This window comes from Pteropus alecto, unplaced genomic scaffold (genome assembly GCF_000325575.1).
Source record: "Pteropus alecto unplaced genomic scaffold, ASM32557v1 scaffold114, whole genome shotgun sequence".
Lineage (NCBI taxonomy): Eukaryota > Metazoa > Chordata > Mammalia > Chiroptera > Pteropodidae > Pteropus > Pteropus alecto.
This window is the reverse complement of record NW_006435793.1, coordinates 5,453,580-5,476,604: the sequence shown is the minus strand read 5'-3', so window position 1 is coordinate 5,476,604 and position 23,025 is coordinate 5,453,580. Positions and strand designations below refer to the sequence as shown.

At 42.6% G+C, this 23,025-nt stretch overlaps 1 protein-coding gene and 1 non-coding gene across 2 annotated transcripts; both read left to right on the top strand.

Moving 5' to 3' along the window:
• Positions 1 to 21,163, top strand: CLTA (clathrin light chain A). The gene is made up of 5 exons (XM_006911581.3): positions 1 to 411; positions 7,580 to 7,617; positions 9,628 to 9,745; positions 13,911 to 14,022; positions 20,711 to 21,163. Exons 1-5 carry the CDS (start codon positions 195 to 197, stop codon positions 20,880 to 20,882), a joined length of 657 nt encoding a protein of 218 aa, XP_006911643.1. The 5' UTR covers positions 1 to 194; the 3' UTR covers positions 20,883 to 21,163.
• On the top strand, positions 4,472 to 4,590 carry LOC112479479. The gene has a single exon (XR_003046207.1). It is a non-coding gene; the product is annotated as a 5S ribosomal RNA (ribosomal RNA).
• Positions 21,164 to 23,025: the final 1,862 nt, after the last annotated feature.

Here is a 23,025-nt window from a genome sequence, read left to right as displayed (position 1 = left end):
GTTATTACCGTTTTGGCTCTCCAACACCGTCTAGGCCAACCGGATATAGGGGCAGGGTTTCCGCTTCCGTCTTCTCTCTCCTCCCGCTTGTCCTCGGAGCGAAGTCGCCACCACAGCAGCTGCTCCCGGGCACCGTGTCCGTGTCAGTTGGTTTGTCTCTTAACGTCGGTGTGTTTGCCGTTGAACTGTCCGTCATGGCTGAGCTAGATCCGTTCGGCGCCCCCGCCGGCGCTCCGGGCGGCCCCGCGCTGGGGAACGGGGTGGCCGGCGCGGGCGAAGAAGACCCGGCCGCGGCCTTCTTAGCGCAGCAGGAGAGCGAGATTGCGGGCATCGAGAACGACGAGGCCTTCGCCATCCTGGACGGCGGCGCCCTTGGGCCCCAGCCGCACGGCGAGCCGCCCGGGGGTCCGGGTGAGAGTGCGGGCGCGTTTGGGGCGGGAGGACATATGGAAATTCGTCCCAAAATGGGTCTGAGAGCTCTGTGTAACTCTTGTTCCTTGATGAATCGGGAGGTTGAGGAGTGCAGAGAGGAAACGAGACCCGACCCAGTCATGCGGAAACCTAGGCTCTGGACGCCTACTCCGTTCTAAGAGTGTGAGTGCTCCTGGGCGCGGGCAGAGCGAGAAACCAAAGAACATAGGGTGACAAGCTGAAAAGCCCGAAGAAGCCCGTTTAGTTCCGGAACTTTTCATTGAGCACTTTCTGTGCCATGAGCCTGGCCTCTAAAGTACAGCTGCATTGGCGTAATTTGGCCAGACTTAACAGGCAGGTCTGGGCTCAGCACAGGACCAGTTATTAGGAAAAGAGGGCAGGAAAAAAAAAATAGTATCGTTTTTGAGACATGCAAACAAAAATGGCAATGCAGTGATGCTTTTGTCACTTAAGGTGTACAGAATGTTGGGTTATGGGGAAGAAAGGAGGAGTGAATAGGGAACTGAAGAAAGATGGTCTAGCTCTGGAGAAAAACTCTGGCCCAAGAGGCATAAGAGTTTGCTGTTTATTGTATTACGGCTTGGACTCCTGGAACTCTGCTTCCTCTGGAACAGCTTTGGTAGGCAGTGTTGCCTAAGCAGAACTGAAGATTATCCTGGACTAGTCTTCCAAGAGGTGAATAAAGTATCTGGTGTGGCCCTTTTTCAGCCAAATTAGAAATAAATATATACACATATATAGTAGAATGCCAGTTTGAACTTTGAATGCCTTATCTATGTATGATGTTTAGGATTGTGGTGGTGGGAGGAAAGGATGAGTGAAAGAGATCTTTTCAATAGAATAAGGAAGTAGGAAATTAGCTAGAAGAAATGAGACGTGGCTTTTCCTTCACTTAAAGTTCTAATTAAGGAAAATAGGGAACTAGTGGGGCAGATACTAGTCTAAAATCAAACCTTAAGGGGCTGGGTAGATAACATATATGGGAGAATCATGCCGAGGATGAGATAATGAGTATTGGAGACTGAGGCTTTGGTGCGCTAGAGTAGTGCTCTTCATAAAAGCATTCAGACTCAGAAATCTCAAATTACTATGCCAGCCAAGCAGAACCTTTTGTGTTGGGAGGTGGGGAGACCGCTAGTTTGCAGCCTCAGAGTTTTTACACTGTACAGTGCTGCCTCCTAAGCAAATCAGTCTCCTGGTAAGAACTTACATGAGATTGTGTAATATACCTGAAAATGCAGTTTATAGCAAGAAGGTTGGACTGAACTGGGCTGTGGCTGGGAGATGAAGTTGACTTTGAGTGATAAGGGGTTTTTTTTGTTGTTCTTGAGCGGTCTTTAACATTTGCCTAAGAATCATAAAATGTACTTTTTAGGTTCATGGTTTACCTCTCTCATTTAATAGAAGAGAAAACCGAGTCTTACAGAGAAATGACTTGCTTAGTTGAGCCCTGTTTTTCCCCACCCTTCAACTGTACCATATTCTGTTGCAGTTTCAGCGGAAGGATAGTGGAATAAGATACTATTTTTCTGGAAGGCAGTTGTGGCTGACCTGGCTAAGACAGAATTGGGAGAATCAGGACCCATAGTTAGAAGACTGTCTGATTTAAGGATAGCGTTACTCTGGCTCACTGCTGTATCCCCGGTGCCTAGCAGGGTGTCTGGCACATAGACACAAAGGAATGGACAAAAATGTCAGGTCCAAGGGTTCTGTATAGAAGCAGCAGATCTTGGTGATTAGCAGAGGTAATAGGGAGATAATAGGGTTGGGCACATGGGTCGCTTGTGCATCAAGCTTTCAGCAAAGGGAAGGAAGGGATGATTGCTGACTTAGTTCCTGGGAAGGACTTTCTTAGTGAACTAAGCATTTAGTGATTTAAAGCCAGATCTCTTGACAATGTGGTTGGGGTTGGTAATAGCACACTGGTCAGAAAAAAATAGTGCAGTGGTCAGCACTGCCTTTGGGAGTTAGAGAATCAGTTGGACACTTTGTCTTTCTCTCTCTCCCTCCTTTTCTCAAGATTCTGTGCTGTCCTAGACAGTTTGAGTGTGAGTTTAGCTTTATGATCTCAGGCAACACTGGCGCCACTACCTTGCCTCAGTTTTTTCCTCCTTAAAAGGTGCAAATACACACCACATAGGATTGCTAGGATTACATTAGAGAACACCTGTAGAGTGCTTACACACAGTACCTAGCTACTATTTTTTCTTGGGAGTAGGGAGAGGAGGGTGTTACCAGGCCTATAGGCTTTGGGGAGGGGGTGTTTTGAGGGAACATTTTAGGAGGGAGCTCTATATCTGATGTGTTATACAAAGATCTATAGGCAGGAGGCTCTAACAGATTGAGAGAAGAACATATCTAAATTCCCCCTCAGCCTTGGGGAAAAGGCCTGTGGAAGACAGAGGCTGGCAAAAACTAGAGGGGTACGGCCTGAGCCCTGGGTGACTCTGTTTTTAGAAGAGGTGGAGAGGAGACTTAAGTTTAGAGGTGGGAGGTAACCAGCAGGGTGAAATGGCTTAGGGGATATTGAAGATGAAGTGATCAGGAAAGAGGGAGCCTAATTCTAGAGCTGTTCAAGCCTTCAATCATGAGGACTGAGGAGGGAAGAGAATAAGAGGCAATTAAGGAGCTACTGAGAGAGTACGGGGATGAGACTGTCTGGTATGTTTCTGACAAGTCCTTTCTTGGAGAAGGAGGAAGAGAGGTATGCGAATTAAAGCTTGCTTTCTGGAGCAAGAGAGTAATTTTCTTGGTAGCAGTGGTAGAGAGTAGTTCAGGGAAATCTCATGCTTAGTATTTAGTAGTACTGCCCATTTACTTTATGCCAGGTTCTGTCCATACTTTCAAGTCCATGCAGTAAGTCTGCAGGCTACGTGGTAGTCATTCTATTTTAGATGGGAACTGATCATAGAATTAAGCGGTGATCCTAAGGTAGTAAGCTAATAAGACCTCACTGGAATTCAGACTCGGGTCTGTTTGACTTTCAGTGGTTGGGGAACATGGGAGGTTGAAGGTGAGTTTGGGACAAAGAGTCTTTCATCTCCAGAAACGTATTCTGACCCTCGTTTCTGTCTGGAGTTCCTGAGATGCCTTAAGACAGTTTCCTTCTGGAGCATCATGTTGCTTAGCTTAGTTGTCCTAATAAATCAAGGTACCTTAGATGTGTTTTCTGCACATTTCTGTAGCAACAGATGATCCTTTGACTTGGGCCAGTTGAAAAACACTACAGTGGTAAGGTAACTAAGAGTTCAGGTATTTGCCAGTGAGTCTGGATGAGTCTTCAGACCTAAAAGAGAGGTAACATGCGACTTAGGAGGAGGTATGGGATGAGAATTGCTTCTACTTTTGTGATAAAGTAGTGATTAAAGTCTCCTATTGGCAATGGCCCTGGGCTGGAATATGTGAACTGGATAGTTGGTGTGTTAGTTGTAATATATTAACCAGAATGTTGGCTTGGTCATACTAGCTGTTGTAAACTCTAGGATTTAAAATTATCTCACTCTTTTCTAGCTTACACAGAAATTAATTCCAGGTGGATTAAAAAGAGGTTTTTTTTTTTTTTTTTTATAAGTACCAAAAGAAAAGTGAATATCTCAGTAGGAAAGGCCTTCAGCATAAAAGCAGATACAGAAATCATAAAGGAAAAATTGATAGTGTCTACGTACAAGTTAAGTAGTTCTAGGTGTTAACTATCAAACCATATAAAAAGTCAAAGGGGGGGAAATATTTGCAGTATAAGAAGAAAATAACAGTACTTAGAGATTGAAAGTAGCAGAAAATGGGCCAAACGGAGAATTCAGTATAGAATATCGAATGTGAGGTATGTGATTACCTCACAGAAAATTAGACTGGTACAACAAAGCCACCATAAGTTGTTTTTCCTGCTGTCAAGTTAGCAAAAATTTAAAAACATAAAATTGAGTCTTTAGTGTCAAAGGTCTGAGAAATGGGGCACTCATGTTCTGATGGCCGTAATGTAAATGGTAGACCAAAAGGGGGCAAACTGTGTTTAGAAGCCTTTAAAATGTATGTCCTGTGAGTCTACAGCCATGCCACCCTGAACAAGCCCGATCTCGTCTGATCTCGGAAGCTAAGCAGGGTCGGGCCTGGTTAGTACTTGGATGGGAGACCACCTAGGAAGACTAGGTACTGTAGGCGTAAAAAATAAGGGATTGTATGATGACAAGGTCCTTGCAATCTGTGAGGTCAACCAAGGGTTGCCTCACCTAAATAAATAAATAAAAATTAAAAAAAATAAAATATATGTCCTGTGACCTAGCAGTTCTGCATCAAGGAGTTTATTACTGAGGAGCAGTTGAATATGCCTGCCCCAAATATTTTTAGTTTTTTGGTAAATATTGTATTTCCAAAACTTCATAGAATATTTGAAAAATTATGTGTAGGTGGCACACAAACAGCTTTAAGTAATGAAAAGCCAGTGACAAAAACTATGAGAAACTCATTTTTGTACTGTCATAAAGCATAGGAGTAAAACAGGGTAATTAAGTTAAGAAAAGTATGAGTTGTGTTGAAAAAATCAAGATACATAACCATTTGATCTATCGAAACATAGATCAAAGCTGAGGTGGGTTGAGAAATACTTAGATCTTACAGATTGTGTTCATGTATCAAGTTATCAGATGATCTTTCCTGTGACTTCCTGGCTTGCTCAGGTATTGCACCACTTTTTAAAGGCTGATTATCTCATAATAATGCGTTTAATATTTTTCTTACATATCTTAAGCATAAAAAATTTAAAGGGATGGCTCCATAGTGTAGTGGTTAGCACATCTGCTTTTACATGCAGAAGGTCCTGGGTTTGCGCCCCAGGTGGAGCCTCAGACCATACTCTGGGTGCGCCAGGCCTCCCAGGTGCACGCCATGAGCGCGTGGGAGGAGATGCCTCGCCTTCAGGGATCCAGTTCTTAAGGGGAAATGGCAACATCCATCGATCAGGGGTGGAACAGGGCGGGGGTGGGGGGAATTTAAGAGGGGGGCAAAATTTAAAATATTATCAGTTATCTACCCCTTTAAGAACACCATATTCACCCCAGGGTTCCCTGCTGATGCATACAGGTTTGTTGTGAGGATTAAAACTTAATGTATATAAAGCGTTTTAACACTGTGCCTGGCACATTGGAAGAGATAAGTAGTAGGTGTCTTCATACTAAGAAAGTTGAGGGTTTAATAATATAGAGGAATGGGTTACTAAAAAGTATATGTTATAGGGGACCAGTTTTGCTGAAATTTTACGCATACACATTAGGTAAACTGACAGGATAGAAACCAGTGGGCTGAGTGATGAAATTACATGGCATTTTCTTCTGTCTCTATTTTTCTTTTTATAAAAACAGAACATTTTGGTATCAAGGAAACATGTTGGGGGAATGATCTATAAAATTTTTCAGTACTCCTCAAGCCAAGAGAAGAGTATTTGGCAGAAGCAAGAGACCAAAAGAATAGATCAAATGTTAGGGTTGATTTGGAAAATGAGAAGTTCAAATTGTATTTACAGGCATACTTTGGAGATATTGTGGGTTCGGTTCCAGACCAGCACAAAAAAAGCGAGTGTTAGGAATAAAGCAAGTTGTATCTTATTGCTGATGGAGGGTCTTGCCTTCAATTTATAAAAAACGCACCATTTGTGAGGCACAATAAAGCAACATGCAATAAAATGAAGTGCGCCTGTAATTAGGAACCAGGACCAGACTAGTTATTTGAACTCTTTGTCAGAAGGGAAGAATGAGGCTGAGCGTACTCTGCCCCAGGCCTCTAGGAAAGCTGTGCTGTTTCCATATATTGCCCTCTGAGGGCCTTTTGTGTGTGGCCCACTCTTAAATGCTTGTTATTCCTTTTACTTCTTGAGTTCTTCTATCATTTAGGTTTATTTTCTCATCTTCCCTCTCCCACACCATGCTGTAAGATGTCATTGAAGTTTGAAAACATTTGGGCAAAATAATGGAAGTCTTACATAGTAGGTAGTAAATGTTGATCAATCAACAGATAAAGAATGCAGATTATGTAGATGGAAGCTAAATTTTTATGGTTCCTATATTGAGGGTTTTTGAGGGAAGGCAGGGCAGCCACTCCGGAGGAATGGTTTGCAGTTCTGTATAAACTGCCTCTTAGTGATGACTGTTGGGGCAGCGTAGGGGTTAGAAACATGCTCATTGGCCCAGTCAGGTAACTGAATTAGACACAGAATGGGTTTTTTAAAAAAGTGGAGCTAGTGTGGACTGACAAATTGACTGGAGCATGTTCCATGGAAGGGCCGCCTTCATTTCACAGTGATTGCCAGTTGAAGGATGCAGGCCCAGTTATTGCCAGATCTTCAGTCTGCCTGCCTTCGCCGCCCCAAGCCTGGAAATCCTAATTCTGTGAAATTTCCTAACTTGGTACTTTGTATTTTAAATATGTTCAGCCTGTTGACCACCATTTTGTACCATATAGATTGATAGTCTGTAGTCGTAGACATTTTTCATATTTCTGAGATGGATTTTCTCATTTAGTTGTGAATAATTGTGTCAGTAAAACCAGACTGTACACCTCACTTTGAGGGGTTTTTTTTTTAACTTGTATCCTTGAAAACACTGATTTAATTTGGTATGTCCAAATCTTGCTGTTCTAGACAAATTCCAAGTGGACTGTAGAAATTAGCAAGAAGTCTAACCTGTAGACCCTTAGGTACCGGGCCTGCTCCAGCCACCGGATGGACAGTCCTGACTCGTGGGGACAGCACCTTGGTTTGAACATGAAGCTTCGCATCTCTGCTCACTGTGAATGATTCCAGGCCATACTTCTCTTTTGCCTTCTCCTGAACTTTCATAGAGAAACACTCTTGTTCTGTGAGACCCTTCTGCCATGATTCCCTGTGTTATCTCTCTAGGCCAGAAAACAGAATCTCAAAGGCTTTTGGGCTTGGGAGCTTGGGACAGTTTTGATCACATTTTGGTGAAGTCATTTGTATACAAGCATATATTGGTTTCTTCAAATAGAAAGCTGTTCATTGTACTGTCTAGTACTTAGCACAGGGATAACATTGAGTAGCTTATAGTAACTATGGCATGCAGTACTATATTACACTCTCAAATCTTTTGGCTCAGTTTTTGACCAGTCCTGATTGACAGTGCAATCTCATGTCTTGCAGATGCTGCTGATGGTGTGATGAATGGCGAATACTACCAGGTACATTATGTTGAATGATAATGGTCGAGAGTCTTCCTTTCCTGTGATTTGAATTGACCTAGAAAGGACTCCACTCCCTTAACTTTCCTGGATGTATGAGTAGCTGGTATGTTACCTGCCAAAGTAAAAGGATTTGAAGGGAAATGACACCGATAGAACATTCTTTTAAAACGTTACTGTCCTGGTCTTAGTGTTACCAACTTTAGTCTCAAGAAATGACCCTTCATAATGATAATAACGACGATAGCGAATTTAAACACTTGCTGCCATGCACCATGTCAAGCACTGTTTATACTTAGTCTTATTTAATTCTCACAACAACCTACGGGACCTGTATTGTATGTGGTGGGGCCAGCATTTGAACTTTATAGATTGTATGGGGGTAGGGGAGCTGGTATTTGTGATGGATACCGTTGTTATCCCTCTGTATCACTAAGCTTTTGGTTGCCACCCCAACTTGCATTGGCCTAAACAGAGGATTTGCTAGTTTATATAATTGAAAGAGCCTTGAAGTAAGTTAGGTGTCCTTAGACCAGGACCTCTAGGACTCCAGCTCTGCCTTCTGAGTGTGCAGTTTCATGCTCAGGCTTTTTTCATGGTGGGGAAATGGCTGCAAGCACTACCAGGCCTCATGTGTGCGTGTCACATTATCTAGATCAAGACAAAGGTTCCTCTTCTCCCAACCACCCAGAAAAAGTTCTATATTTCCCTCTAGACCAATGAGTAATCATTGCAGCCCGGGGGAATAACACGGTGCCTGGCTTATCCTGGTTTTCTGTTTCTCGCTCAATCAGTTAACTGGCAAGAAGGATGAGATTAGTCTAATTGATTTAAACCAGAGGTGAACTGACTTTCTGTAAAGGGCTGGATAGTAAACATTAAGCTTTGTGGGTCATAAGTCTCTGTTAAACTACTCTTTTGCTATAACATGAAAGCATCCCTAGAAATTATGTAAAGAAATGGGCATAGCTCTGTTCTAGTAAAATTTAATTATGAAAACAGGCACTGGCCTGGCCTGTAGTTTCTGGCCCCTGGGTTAGAGCTTGGCCTTTAGAGTGAGACAGCATAAGGTTCAGGTCCTGGGTTTATTCCTTATTAGCTGTAGGTTTGGACATGTTATTTCTCTGTGCCTCAACTGTGAAATGGGAATAAAAACTTGCTTTGCAAGATATTTGGGAGAGAAAGCTTTTCTATGTGCCTGACACAGAGAAAGTACTAATAAGTTAGTTACTAATACTTTTTGTTGTTGTTTGTAATATGGTTAGGTTAAACTGGTAACATTCCCTGGGATTAGTTACTAATCCTTTTCACATTTGTTTATAGTCTGATTAGGTTAACCTGGTGACATTCATTAGTTCAACAGGTGAAATAGTTCTATAAAAACTAATTTCTATTTGTCTTGATCAATTTGTTTATTCTCAAATTTAACCCACTATAAAGAAGAATTCCCCCCCCACACACACAAACACTTGTGACCCGTAATTGTCTGCCTTTTTTTTCTTTTTCTTGGTGCGACTGTAGTAACTACATTTTCTTTTGGACTTTCCTAGGATTCACTATATTTTGATTAGGTGGTATTAAATGACCTTTTTCTGCGTTGTATAATAGCATTTAGGTCTTAGAGTCTAGACCTTGCTCTGTGGTGTAGTTACCTTTGTTACTTACTTTGAAAATATCACATAATCTCTTTGTCAGTTGAGGATACCAGAACCGATAACACATTCCTAGTAAGTCCTATTACCTCCCCAACTCTCCTATCTCCCACTCATGCCCCATTTTTTAATAGGAGATCAACTACCCTGCCTTCTCATGGACTGTAAAGTTTAAGTGTAGTAATATTAAAAGCTACCTATAAGCATGTAAGGTTGTATCACTGTTTTTAAGGTAATCCTTTAACATTTTGCAACAACCAGTAGTGCTGTACATAACCAGAGGTTCTAACTTGGATGAAGTGCATTTCCTGGAGGGAGTTTTCGGTACTGATGGAGTACAATTGTGTTTTGTGTTAAGGAGAGTAATGGTCCGACAGACAGTTACGCAGCTATTTCACAAGTGGATCGATTGCAATCCGAGCCTGAAAGTATCCGTAAATGGAGAGAAGAGCAGATGGAACGCTTGGCAGCCCTTGGTAAGGAATCCCTTTCTGTCTTTAGGTTTCTGTTTTCAGTGGAATAGTTGACCTTGATTCTACTTTTACCTCTTTTAAAGTTGAATTAGCCATAATGTCCTTGTCTTTAAGAAGATACCTTTCTCAGTCTATTCTTTGAGAAGATATCTTTCTCAGCCTTAAGTTGTAAGGCTACCCATGTGGAGATGCTTAATTACAGGCTACTGTAAGGATTAGGGCAGCCCAGAAAGCCATCGAGTGCATCTTCTGCTTTCAGAAAAAGCAGAGTGGTGCCGTGCGTGGAAAGGAGCCATGGACTTGGAGTGAAAGACTAGGTTCAAGGCCCAGCCTTAATTCTTACCACCTGTGGGTACTTGGTTGCCCAAACCTTGCAGAGTCTATTTCTCCATCTGTGGAGTAAAATCATGTTACCAACCCCAAGGGTAATCTGAGATGGCATTTATGAGAATGCTTTGTAAACTCGAAGGTGTTATATCCATGCGAGAGACTTCACAGTCCATTTATTATTTGAATGCCGAATTTAAGGTAATGCTTAGAGGAAAATGTGAGGTATTGTAGGAAACAAGCACAATTTGGTTGTGTTACCCTAATATCCCTGGAAGGTAAGGTTTTATATTTTTATGGATGAGAAAAGTGAAGCATAGGTAGAATAACTTTTTGAATTATACAGCTAAGAAGTAGTAGAGTCAGAATTTCAGCTTGTCTGCCCTGCTTCAGAGTCCATACCCATCCCTTCAGCCACATTGCATTTAGCGTATACTGTCTTGTTGGGCATGCCAAGCCTAAGGTCACTTCCAGCTAGCTTGGCCTTTGGTGAAGAGCTGTGTACGTGGAATGTCAGCTGTTGGTCAAGATCCGGAGGGACATGGTGTCTGTACATTTGGGTTGGAGAGGTTTGGCAGAGTTTAGGGATGTTATCTACAGAGTATTCTTTTCTCAACTTTTTATTAAAATTTCAAACAGAATAGTAGAATTAGTTAAATGAACATGTGTAGTCCTTAGAATCGGTAATTAACATTTTACCTTATTGGATTACCTTTATATAAACGAGGCATGTATGTATACGTGGTATTTTTATACATACACACATATACACATGTGCGTATTGTGAATATAGACTCATAATTTTTTCCCAATCCACTTTTAAGATACAGACATCATAGACTTCATGCCTAAATATTTTATTGTGCATCTAGACATATGACATTCTTTTATGTAACCATAATGTCAGCATTATTATTCTATCTTGAGAACCACTGAACTAGCAAAAACATGACTCTTATTTTTCAGATAGGGTAACTGACACCTAGAAATAGGACTCAGATAACACAGCCAATTAGTGTAAAATCTGTTGTCTCTCCAACCTAGTTTATGTGGCTTTCATAACACAGGGGACATTTAATGTTTGAACCTTTATAGCACTATCCAGTAGTCACTTCTTTGATGATGGAAATATTCTGTATCTGCGCTGTTCAGTATGGTAACCTAGCCACATGTAGCTATTAAGCACTTGAAATGTGGCTAGTATGACTGAGAAACTGAATTTTAAATTTTATTTTAATAAATTTAAATAGCTGCACGTGGCTAGTAGCTACTATACTGGATAGTGCAGCTTTAGAAGATGAAACTGGGTCTTCATGGTGCTAGCAGCCTCAGCCCTTACTTGTTCTTTGTATGTATCTCTTCTTAGTAGACTTAAAGGCAAGACTTAGCTAGTATTCGTATTCCTGGAATTTTTCTTTTTTTTCATTTTTCTCCCCCGATCCTTCTCTCCCTCCCTGAACTTTTATAAGAGTTTATTTGAGCCAAACTCATAACATATGCTGGGGAGCGAGATCTCAAATGCACCCTGGAGTATTTTTCATGTTACAGAACCTAACTTTGTCTTTCTCTTACCCCAAAGTTTAGCAAAGTTGTCTTCTCCATGCAGAGAGTACACTTTGGTGTTTGGCAAAATTGCACTTTCCGTTTCAATTATCACATTGGACACTTTGGGAATATTCCATGAAGTATCGTTTACTTAATTCAAGATGCCTTCCTGAGGGAAGGCAAATATTTGGCTTCGCATTCTGATTGAATCAAATTAAATTGGTCCACGAACTAGGTGTTTCTTCAGTTTCACCTTTTTTCCTCGCAAGAACTGTGAGAAAGCACAAAATGCTAAGAATAGAGAACCGGTGTCAGTGGTTTTCAGTTTAGCTAGTGGCTGTTTGCAAATAATATTCTTTTCTGTGAACAGTAATGAGGATGACCAAAGAAAACCACTGTCACAAGGGACTCCATTCCTGCCCCTCCCCACAAGATTCAAAGAGAAGATTGTATTATGGCTTGAATCTTTGTCTCATCAAGCTAAGTGTTTAAGAATTCTAAATTCTTACTGCCATTGTCACTTCATAAATCTGTAAAAGCAAGGAGACAGTTTAAAGGGATTGTTTAATACAGTAACTATAATTTGTGTAAATTTTTATTTAGATAAACTTTTCGGAGATAAATTTCTATATTTTATTCCTACTGTATAATATCAAAAAGTAATTTTACCACTCTTGAAAAGGAGACTACATTTCAAATCTGGTATTTTTTGGTTTCTTGTCCACGTAGCACAGTCAGCCCACAGTATCTCTAATTGCATCTAATTGCATTTCACATACACTTAATGCCATGGACAAACATTCATCAGAGGTTTACTCTGTATACTGAGTCATCAATGGAAAATCTAAGTAAAATAATTCTAAGCAATAGTTCACCTTCTGTTAAGGTAGATAACAGAGGAAATTAATAATCTGGAACCGTGGGAAGTTTCTAGCTGCTCTTAGACTGTTTCTAGTAGTTATTGACCACTTTCTGTAGGTTGTTCCTACAAGACATTTCTTGCGAAGGCCCTAAAAATGCCTCCAAAATACTTTATTTCTTCCCTTCAAGTGGTTACTTGCTACCACCACTGCTTTAACCTCCCCCCACCGAGGACACTGATGGCATGTTGGGCTCTGGTTCTGCATTTTCCAAACTCTAGTCTGGATCAGTGGTGACCACCTTCCGTTCACATCTTGTGGTTATTTCTAGCTTTACTTCTCTTTCCATCCCACCTTTTGGAGACAGTATAATGAAGTAAGAATGTGTAAGCTTTAGAGTTGGACCTGGGTTTGAATCTTAGCTCTGCACTTGCTGTAATCTTTATGAAGTTTTCTCAAACTTTCTGAGATGCAGTTTTTCTCACAGTTGAACATGAGACTAGAGTTTACCTTCTTGGGATTGTCGTAAAGATTGAATGAAACATCTGTAAAACATCCATTAGAGAAGGTGTCCTTGGGAACACATTTCTGGTGAAGTATCGGTAACTCCAAGTGTCACCTGCAGCAGTAGCTGTGAGCAGTAGCTGTGACCTGAATTTCTTTCTTTCTTGCTATATGCTGGCATGTTTCTTTGGCTAAATGTCTTAGGAAAACCCATATTTAGTCCTGAGAAGCTTCCTGTTAGGTGTGCATTTTCCTTCTAACTTCTAGAACCTTGTGGATAACAGTTGATATTCATAATGATGCCCCACCCTCGTAATTTTCTCCATTGGAGCGTCTCTTTTTAGTTCTGTCCTAGCTTTGCCACAAGCTCACTGCAGTGTAAGCAGGAATAGATACTTTGTGGTTCCCCGTTCCTGAATCTTCTTTACCTCTGGTAATTTCCTTAATAGCTCCTTGCTTCATAGAAGTGCTTCTGCCATACTGAGAATGCCACCTTTTGTTTTATAAAACCACTGTCAGCCTGGGGTGTGGAATATAGTTTGTGAGAAGATTTAGTTAAAAGAGTATCTAATATGAATTGTCCACCCTGAACTAATAATGTTGGTAGCATTATTAAAGACTCATTTGTAATTGCTTTCTCCCCAGTTGGTATTTCTGCCCTCCCCCCAACCCTAAACAAACTCAAACTAGTGATCCAGTAGGGTGTCAGTGGACTGGGATAAAATGTGTTGGAACACCTTGATAGAATCACTGAGCCTGAGAGCTCAGTGTATAGACAGGGAAAATAGAATTTTATCTTTCGTTCCAACACACACATGCACATGTACCTGCACACAACATGAGCTTAATAAGACCAAAATAAACTGATGAAATTCACTTGAATTTGTGTTTTGTTTCATTGGTGTTCTTTTTTTTTTTCCTTCCCTTCAAAGATGCCAATTCTCGGAAGCAAGAAGCAGAGTGGAAAGAAAAAGCAATAAAGGAGCTAGAAGAGTGGTACGCTAGGCAGGACGAGCAGCTACAGAAAACAAAAGCAAACAACAGGTCAGTCCACGGTGCTTCTAGCACAGCTTGTTTTCCAAGATTTAATCAAATCCATTTCCAACATCCAGTATAGGGTCTCAGCTGCTGACTCATTTAGTGTGAAATGTCTTTGTAGGTTTTCAAAAACGTTCTTGAAACATAAGGCTTCAAGTCTGTTGGGTCTTGTGAGCATAATTCAGCTCTCTATTAGCCATCCCAGTTATAGTGAGTTTAGCTTATCAACTAAGAGTTTGGTTAACAGGCACCACCTGTAATGGTACAATACAGCAAAAGGAAGTTATTTCATAGAGCAAGTCCACAGGTAAAAATGTAACCCAGAAATGAAAGGCCACGTTTATGGCTATACCAGGATCTCACTGGGACTGATTATAGAGTTGGTCATGTTGCATGCCTGCCCTCTGAAAGCTGTTCCATAGAGGGGTCCATTAGCAGGGAAATGTGCTTTTTAATTAGGTAGCCAAGGGTATTCATCCAACACAGTGACTTCAGAATTAAGGGTTCTGTGGGTACTTATCTCTGTCTAAGGAAACCTTGAGTTGATTTTAAAAATGCTCTTTTTAGAACTTACTCACTTACTGAAGGTTAAGTAGTTGTGTGAGAAAGCATTTTTATATTACCACTGACCAACAAGTGTGGTCTTTAATGCTCCACACCTAGAGTCCACTTTGAAGAAGCTCAGAGAGAGAGGCAGAGGCAGCGTTGCCTGCCTCGATATAAGTCGATGGGCTTGCTTTCCCATGCTGGATTCACACTTCACTCATTTCAGTGTAACGATAGGCCACGCTGGTCTTGGAGGTATTTTTGATTTTCAAGGTAAAGAGCCTTACATTCCTGTTCTCAGAAGCAGAAGTGGGTTTAAGGCGCCCCTTTCTCTTGTCAGATTAGGTGGAAATCAGCCAGAAAAGAGGGAGCTGACTGCTTTGCCAGCTATTTGTGCCATTATGGGGCAACAGTGGCAGGAAAGGTATACAAAGCGTACAGCAGTCTTGGGCTACCTACCTCCTGTTGGCCATCCTTGGTTCTGTCAGCTGCCCCTCAGGTGCCAGGCTTGAACCTCTGTCCTGGCAAACTTCCTGTGGGGGATGTACTTGTGTTTGTTGGGTTCCATTTGAAGTTCTCTGATAAGTATAGTGGGGGCTACTCTAGGGTTTGGGCACCAAAATGCTGAGGGTCACATTAGCTACCAGGGCTTCCGCTGAGCTTGTCAGTTTGAAGTGCTGACAGGGCCAGGCTTCTTTATCCTGTGCTCGTTCAAGGTAGTTTCCCCAGATGCAAGTTCACATCTCTAAGAAATGGGTACTTTGTGCAAGCATCGTGTGAGGCCCCGTTTACCCTAGCAAGTTGCCTCTGTCCATGAGTCTGCTCTGAAGTACTTGGTAAAACTGGGCTGACCCTCCCTGTTTAGGGTCCCTGTGGCTTAAGCACGTTGACATTCCGATTCTCAGACTTAAAAAATAATTATGTTGGGAACAGACTTCCCATTGTAGAACTTTTTCAAGCCAGTTTTGCTAACTATATCCCTTCTGTCTGTATATAGAATCAGTTGTCCTTGAAGAGAGTAATTACACCTATTTTTAGGAGCTGAATCTCAAAGGTTTAGTCCCTCTAGTCATTGATTTAGGGCTTAGTACCTTTCTTTAGGTAGAATTGTCGAATGTTGGGTTGGATGGTTTTATAGATGAACTTCACGTTCCAGAAAGGGGAAGAGACTTCAGCTTACCACTTACTGAGAATGTAGAGCTGTTTAGAAACTAGGTCACTTGACTCGTAGAAACCTTGCAGCACGGGGCTGACCCTGAGTATATAAAGCTAGTGGCACACTAGCCACTGTCATCAGGGTTCCAGGACAAAAGAAATGGTTTTTACATTTAATGCCAGTTATTCTTCAGTGTGTTGCGGTGGAAGCCAGTATAGAACCACTTTGGAGGACTTCTTCCAATGGTATATACCATCCCTGGAGATTTTGACATTGTTGATGGCTTCCCCTCCCCCATCCACATCCCATGGGATGAATGGAGTAAGTCCCATTTATATGTGTAAAGTGACTCATCTTTTTCATTATCTAGAGGTAAATAGTAAATTTTGAGGAAAAAGTGAAGGTGCTCATTTCAAGCAATGCCACTCTCCTTGGGTAACTCCCTGGATGTTTAAGGAGGACCACAAAGATAAGACAGAAGGCAGACGAGTTCGAATAAGACTCAGAGATAGCAAGGACCTATTTTTATGAGTGTATCATCAAGCTTCCTGCCTTCCGGTTGTCCTCAACAGAATCCTTCAGAGCACATCTGTGTCTGGCACTGTGCTGGGTGGTGGGTGGATGACTGTCAGTTTACCTTGCCCTCAGGGTATCTCTGGTCTCCTGTCAGTCATCCGACTACATCTCCCTCCTTTCATCCTAAGTCAGGCCCAGTGTTGCTGCACAAGAGCCATGAATTATTAAGTGACGGCCAAGGGGAAAAGAAAAGAATTCTCTTTTTATAGGAGCCAGTCAGAGGCGTTTACTTATTGAGAACAATCCCAGACCACATCCCTTTCCAAACAGTAACAGAAATATTTCCCCTTTTACAGGTAGCTTTGGTGCTGACTTTTCACCTCTTTCAAGCTTTGTACAAGTTTAGGGAATCCATGATTCTCAGTTTTGGCACACATTTTTTTCCATGCCCTCTGGGCTATTTATGGGCTGTTTATGTGTATCAGCCTCCTGCATGCCCTGTGGTCAGGCCTGAAGGCATTCCTCCTTGTCCTCTCTCCGAGGCTTCCCTGAGTCCCTTCCTGCCTTGACTGAGGATCGCAATTCTCAGGCCTGTCAGTCTGCTGGGGGGAAGAACAAACAAGTGTAGGGGCTCCCTATGTTTATTGTGTTTGACTTTTCCATTTGTTCTGGGTCTAGAAACCTGACTGGGCAGCGCTATCACAGACAAGCTCTTTCGTCTTAGGGCTAAGGGCTAGCTGAAGAGGAGAAAAAGCCTGACATTCAAGCTTTTGTTGTCTTAGTGATGCTTTGACAGGAGTCATTAAACCTTTATTTTCTGCAGATGCAAGTGCAAGTTGAAATTAATTAGGTTTCGTCCTTTGTGTAAATTAAAAAGTTTATGGGTTTACAAGCTGGCTTGCCTTTCCTTTCCCTCCCACTCATTCTGCCCACAAACAACTCTGTTTTGCTGCTGACTCACTTTGTGTTACAAGCAGGCTGTTCTTTTTGCTTTTTTTACATTTCCACAAAATACCTTCTATGTATAAACCAAAATGGTAAAGAAGGAAGAGTATGTGTGAGTTTAAAAATAAACCGAAATTTAAATTACTGGGATCTAGGTGAAGAAGGTGAAGGGATTAAGAAGTAAAAATTGGCAGTTACAAAATAGTCACAGGGATGTGAAGTACAATATAAGAAATATTAAATAAATTACTAAAATTTTACTTCAAATAAATGTGATCTTAGGTTAATAACCAGGCATAATTGTCCTTTAAAAAAAAAAAAAAAAGTCCCTTCCATTCCTGTGCTATAAACTGACCTGGCAAAGGACAGGGTAAGACTTTTTGAGAGAAGTTCCCTGCCCACCCACAGTGGATAAAGTGAGCAGCCTGGGGCAAGAGTCTGAGCCAGCCTGTTCCCTGCAGTGTACACTCCACTCAGCATGCCCCCTTCTTGTCCCAGAGCCCTGCCGTCTTGATCCATTCCTGATGTGGAGTTAAGGAGGGATGAAGTTCTGGCTTCTGGGCTGTGTCTTGTCAAAGCAGTCAAGTCTGGCATGGATTGAGCAGACAGTTGTATTTAGGGACACAAAGGAAACCAGTCCCAGAGCCAGAACCCTTGCCTCCAGCTGCTTTTTTCTCTAAGTTGGGAATTTTTAAATGACCATATGTGTTCCTACAATACTGAAAATTGATGGCACCCAGCCAATGTGGGAAGCAGTACTCAGATAATCCAAGATAAAACTGGCTTTGGGACCTAGTGTGTCTGGTATTGGTAGTGTTCATGTCCAGTGATACTGAGGCTAGCAGGAAGGTGGCATGGCTTCCTGAGCGCACACCAGCTAGAAAGAAGTATTAATGTACAGTGAAAAGAGGAGGGCAGCTTTGGCTATCAGTTTTGCTGCCTTGTTGCCATTTGCTGCTGAGTGAGTTGCTTCATCTCTAGGTCTCTTAACTCATCTGTACAGTCAGAACACTCAGTGTCCTAGAGGTTGTTGGGGTTGAAGATTGAATCAATATGATGTTGTAAAAGCCCACAAGTGAGTGCTTAGGAAATGCTTGTTGTGGCTGGGGTAAGGCAAGGGGAGAATCCCTGTGGGGAGTCCCAGCGGGAAACCTCGCCTGCTGGAGTCTCCCAATTGCTGGAAACTTCTCTGGGTTAGGATGGAGCCTCAGGAACAGCTCTCCAGAGCACAATTGTGCCTCTATTGTGGATTTGAGATGTTTCTGCTTCTCAATGTTCTCTCTTTTTTCCTGCCTGCTTGCCTGCCTTTTGGACCTCTTGCTGTCTAGGGTGGCAGATGAAGCTTTCTACAAACAACCCTTCGCTGACGTGATTGGTTATGTGTATGTTGCAAAACTAATTCCTTTCCTTGTTTTGATTCTTCCTACTTTTCATTTAGATTTAATGCTCCTTTTATGTCACAAGTTGCTTTGCTTTTTACATGATTGCAAATTGGCACTGTGGGTGCTGATCAAGAGTTGATAAGCTGGGGGTATGACCCATTGATTGTCTTGCAGAATCATTACTCCCTGCAACTGATTACATTTTTTGTATTAGGGGTGTTAGAGAGAAGGAAGCTGACTCCCTATCAAAATGTGGGTCATTTGTGATCTTGTCTGGGAAGGCTTTGGGACTGGGGTGGGCTCTGTCTGACCTCTTGCTGCCACCACTGCTGCCTCCCTGTCCCAAGTGGGAAAGGGCAGTTTCCCCACCTGGGAGAGGTGGCTGTCCTGGTTTTGGAGCCAGTGGGGGCAGCATTTTCTACACTTGGGTTCCTTCAAAGAATATAGGGTTGGTTGCCTCTCCCTTGGGCAGAAGAGTCCAGAACAGAGGGAGTAATCGTTTCTCTATGGTCTTGCACATCAGAAATTGTTTAGTAGCCAGCTTCTGATGCCCTGTCCCCTCAGCCTTGCAGAGAGGCCCCATTTTGAGGCCTCTGATATGGGCCTTCCCTTCCCCTCCAGAAAACTCTTTGGAAAAGTTTAAAAATTTTTTTTAGGATTCCTGTTATCAAAGCAGTATTGCTGAAGACTTGGAAATAGTTCTTGCTGTTTCCTCAACTATTAGGACTAGCTTTTGATTAAAGAGAGGTCAAGGTGGAATGGAGGAAGAGAAGAATTTATGGGAAGGGTGGGCAACAGGCTGAGGGCCTGTGACCTTGAAATGTTCATCCCATTAGAAGAACTGGGTTTCCTGGGCCCCTAGATGTATTTGTAATGAGACTTGTGAAATGCTGGACTTACAGGTGGTGTTGGATTTGATTTTTGCACATTCTCTCTGGTGTAGAAATGGAGAGTGGAAAGGTCGAGTCTGGGTTTGCTGGGCAGCAGGGTGGCCCAGCAAAGCCAGCTGCACGTTCCCAAGCGTATATAGAGTGGCAAGGGCATGTCTAGCTTACTGACCATCTGCATTGAGCTCATTCTCATTTTCTATATCTGACCTAAAGTTTCTCTCCTTGTTTTTCTTCTCTTCACCTTTAAGCACAAACATAAACCATCCTTGCTACAGCCTAGAACAGTTAAGTAAATCTTTCTCACTGCTCCTAACTGTGTGTGCCATGCAGTCGCAGTGTTGTAGTGGCTCTGGCTTCAGCTGTGTTTGCCACGGCCATCCCTGTGAGAGTGCCACCCTCTGTCCCCACGGACCAGTCATCTCCATTGCTTTTGCTTTGCCCGTGATGCTTGTTGGAGTAGATGAATATAGTGTGTCTTCACTCTTCTTACCACTGTCCTTTTGGGCTGTAGCTCCCACCAGCTGGTTCCCAATGGGGTTGGCTGACCTTGACTGAAAGAATGTTGGAGCAGCATCCTACCAAAAAGCACCTAACATTGATTGGCTCTCCGGCCATTGGGTGCCCACCCCTGCCACAGTGTGCCCTCAGTGGCCCAAGGCACCTGGCTGGAGGGAAAATGGCTGAACTGGAGAATGTCCTGACAAACCCCTTCCAGAATGGCTTTAGTCCCTAGTGCCTGCTAGCATGGGAGCTTGTCTTGAATTCTTTTTGATCTGCCCTGTCTCTCTCCAGCCTTAGGAATAAATCCAGAGGCTATTGTGCAATGACCTGTGGGCTTTTAGAAGTCTCTAAATTTACTTGAAACTTAGTACAGCCCAACATAAACTACTGTTCAAGTTCTTGACCAGCCAGCTTCTTTGCTCTTGTTAATGAAAGCAATGTGTAACTGGCTAAAGAATTGCTTTTTTAATGCTTTGTATCAGTAGAGGCAGACACACAGAACGAGAGAGAGAGCGAGCGAGCGCCCTGAACCAAACACCTGTATTCCAACATTTTACACGGCAGTCCGGGCACCCTGTGCTTAGGAGAGCTGGCCATGTGTCTGCTCCCCAACTTGGACCCCAGGGGCTGTGATTCTTTGGAAAACCAGAATGCCATTAAGTCAGGCATGAAGACGCAGTCATTTCTGTAAAAGGCAGCCACCAGGTAGCTTACTGCGGGTTCTACATTAAACCAACATATTTTGTTGTTGCTTCCAGGGCAGCAGAAGAAGCCTTTGTAAATGACATTGATGAGTCGTCCCCAGGCACTGAGTGGGAACGGGTGGCCCGGCTGTGTGACTTTAATCCCAAGTCCAGCAAGCAGGCCAAAGACGTCTCCCGCATGCGTTCTGTCCTCATCTCCCTCAAGCAGGCCCCCCTGGTGCACTGAAGAGCCCCCACTGTGGAAACACTACATCTGCAATATCTTAATCCTACTCAGTGAAGCTCTTCACGTAATTGGATTAATTATGTTGAGTTCTTTTGGACCAAACCTTTTGTCTTTAGAGTTGATCATTGTTTGTGATTGCATGTTTCTTCCTTCAACTGTGTTCTCCCTGGCATTCAGAGAGGTGGGGAGGCGGCGGAGGAAGGGAGGGAAGCCTCCCGATGGTAGTCTGAACTTGTGCTTTTGTGCATTATTCTGAGAATAAATTTGTTTCAAACAATAAACAGGAAGCTTCATTATTGACCTCAAGATGTGCTGCAGTTTGGAGTGAGGTTCAAAAGGATGAGGAATTTACTTATATCATTTCTAGGGCTATAGAGGCACAGACATTGGGCTTCCACCCCTGCCTTGAACTAAAATAGCTCCAAATTTCTGTTGTCTTTAGTAATATTCTATGGCCGTTTCCATTTGTAAAAGGAATTCCAAGGCTAAAAGTTAGCTCCTCATTGCCCACCTTAGAGCTGTGAATTCTCACCAACCTAGACATTTTCTCCCAGATGGTTTTTGTCTATACTGTCCCTTACTTAGGGTCTTGGATAGTATATTTCAGGGTCTCTCTGGGTTATATAGACTATAGTGAGACCTTTACTCCTTTGTATTCAGCCAGTAAACCTGAGTCAGGATGACATCAGCGTGTGGCTAGCCTCATTACTCTGGATTCCTTTAGCACTTTGCTCATATTGCTATTGTCAAATTCTTCATTTAGACCTTGCTGGCCAAGACAGTAGCCACTAGGCACATATGGCTATTTAACTAAAATTGCAAATTACATTCTAGCCCTAGTTACATTTCATGTGCTTAGTGGCTACATGTGGTTAGGTATTATCTGATTGACACAGCACAGATTATATAGAATATTTCCATCATCGCAGAAAATTCTGGACCGCAATGATTAACACAACAGGTGCCTCCAGGGGACTATGCTCTAGTCAGGCATCAACACAATATCTACCCTCAGAACCTTTCACCTTTTAAGTGATGGTTTGAGAAACAAAGCCATATTTCAGAAATCTGCCTTATAGTTACCTGATATTTCCAAGTTGGAGATTGATGTAAACTGTAATGCTACACTCTGGAGGGCATAGGTCTTGCCATTGCCAAAAAGGAAAGTCTGCCATCTCTCCTACGGTAATTATGTCTGGACTTTTCCACCTATCCCCCCCTTTCCAAGCTTCTTAGTTGGGCATTCCTTGATTTGGCCCACAATTCTGGCCTCTTTGCTCTTTTTCTCCTTTTAACAACCCTCCCCCGCCACTCCCCCTCCGGGATTGCAATCAAGCAGTCACTGTCGTTCACCAACCATTTGTTACTTTTGGGCATTGCTAATGCCATTCAAAATACCAAAATCCAGTTTAAGAACTAGCTCAGAGGCCACTTCCCCAATGCCTTCCCTTAGTCCTGCTGAGCTCCCATAGCCCTCTGGTGGGGCAGCTTATTACCTTTTGGGTAATACCTCGGTAGTGTCATCTGGGCTAGTCTTGCCTCCCACACCAGATGGATCTCTTAAGGGTGGATGTGGCAGTTATAAAATGTCAGTAAAGTCTCTGATATTCCTCAGATCAAGAGGACTGGATAATATGACAAAAGTAATGCTCTGTGACTTCCAAGGCTGTTATAAAAGGCAGAGCAGCTGGTTTGTTGAAATATGCAAGCCAGTAGTCCTGGAGCCACCATGTAAAAAACTACCACCCTGAAGCTGCCATGCTGTGAGGAAGCCCAAAGCAGCCCAGGTGGAGAGACCCTGAAACTACAAGCAGAGAGAGATGCCTGGCCTGTCTCTAACATTCCAGCCTCCTGCTATTCCAGCTCCAGCCCCTGTCTAACTGTAAGTGCATTACCAAGTAGAGCCTTTCCCTAATTCCTGACCCACAGAAACCATGAGAGAATGTGATTACTGTTTAAGCCTCTTGGATTCTGATGTGGTTTGTTACACAGCAGTAGTAACTTGGGATTGTTTCTAAAGCCTACATTACTCACATGGGGCTTCATAAAAAGGAGAGAATTGGTCCCAGGGACTTGCTGAGTACTCAACATTTAATTTCAAACCTCTTCCTTGGGGCTACTTTGCTTTTTATGTCAAATTTTA

Bases quoted from the DNA above. Each gene is read 5' to 3' on its own strand.
- CLTA (XM_006911581.3), top strand. From the start codon at position 195: ATGGCTGAGCTAGATCCGTTCGGCGCCCCCGCCGGCGCTCCGGGCGGC. The intron at 7,618-9,627 runs GTACATTATGTT...TTTTGTGTTAAG, and splicing joins TGAATGGCGAATACTACCAG to GAGAGTAATGGTCCGACAGA. The intron at 9,746-13,910 runs GTAAGGAATCCC...TTCCCTTCAAAG, and splicing joins GGAACGCTTGGCAGCCCTTG to ATGCCAATTCTCGGAAGCAA.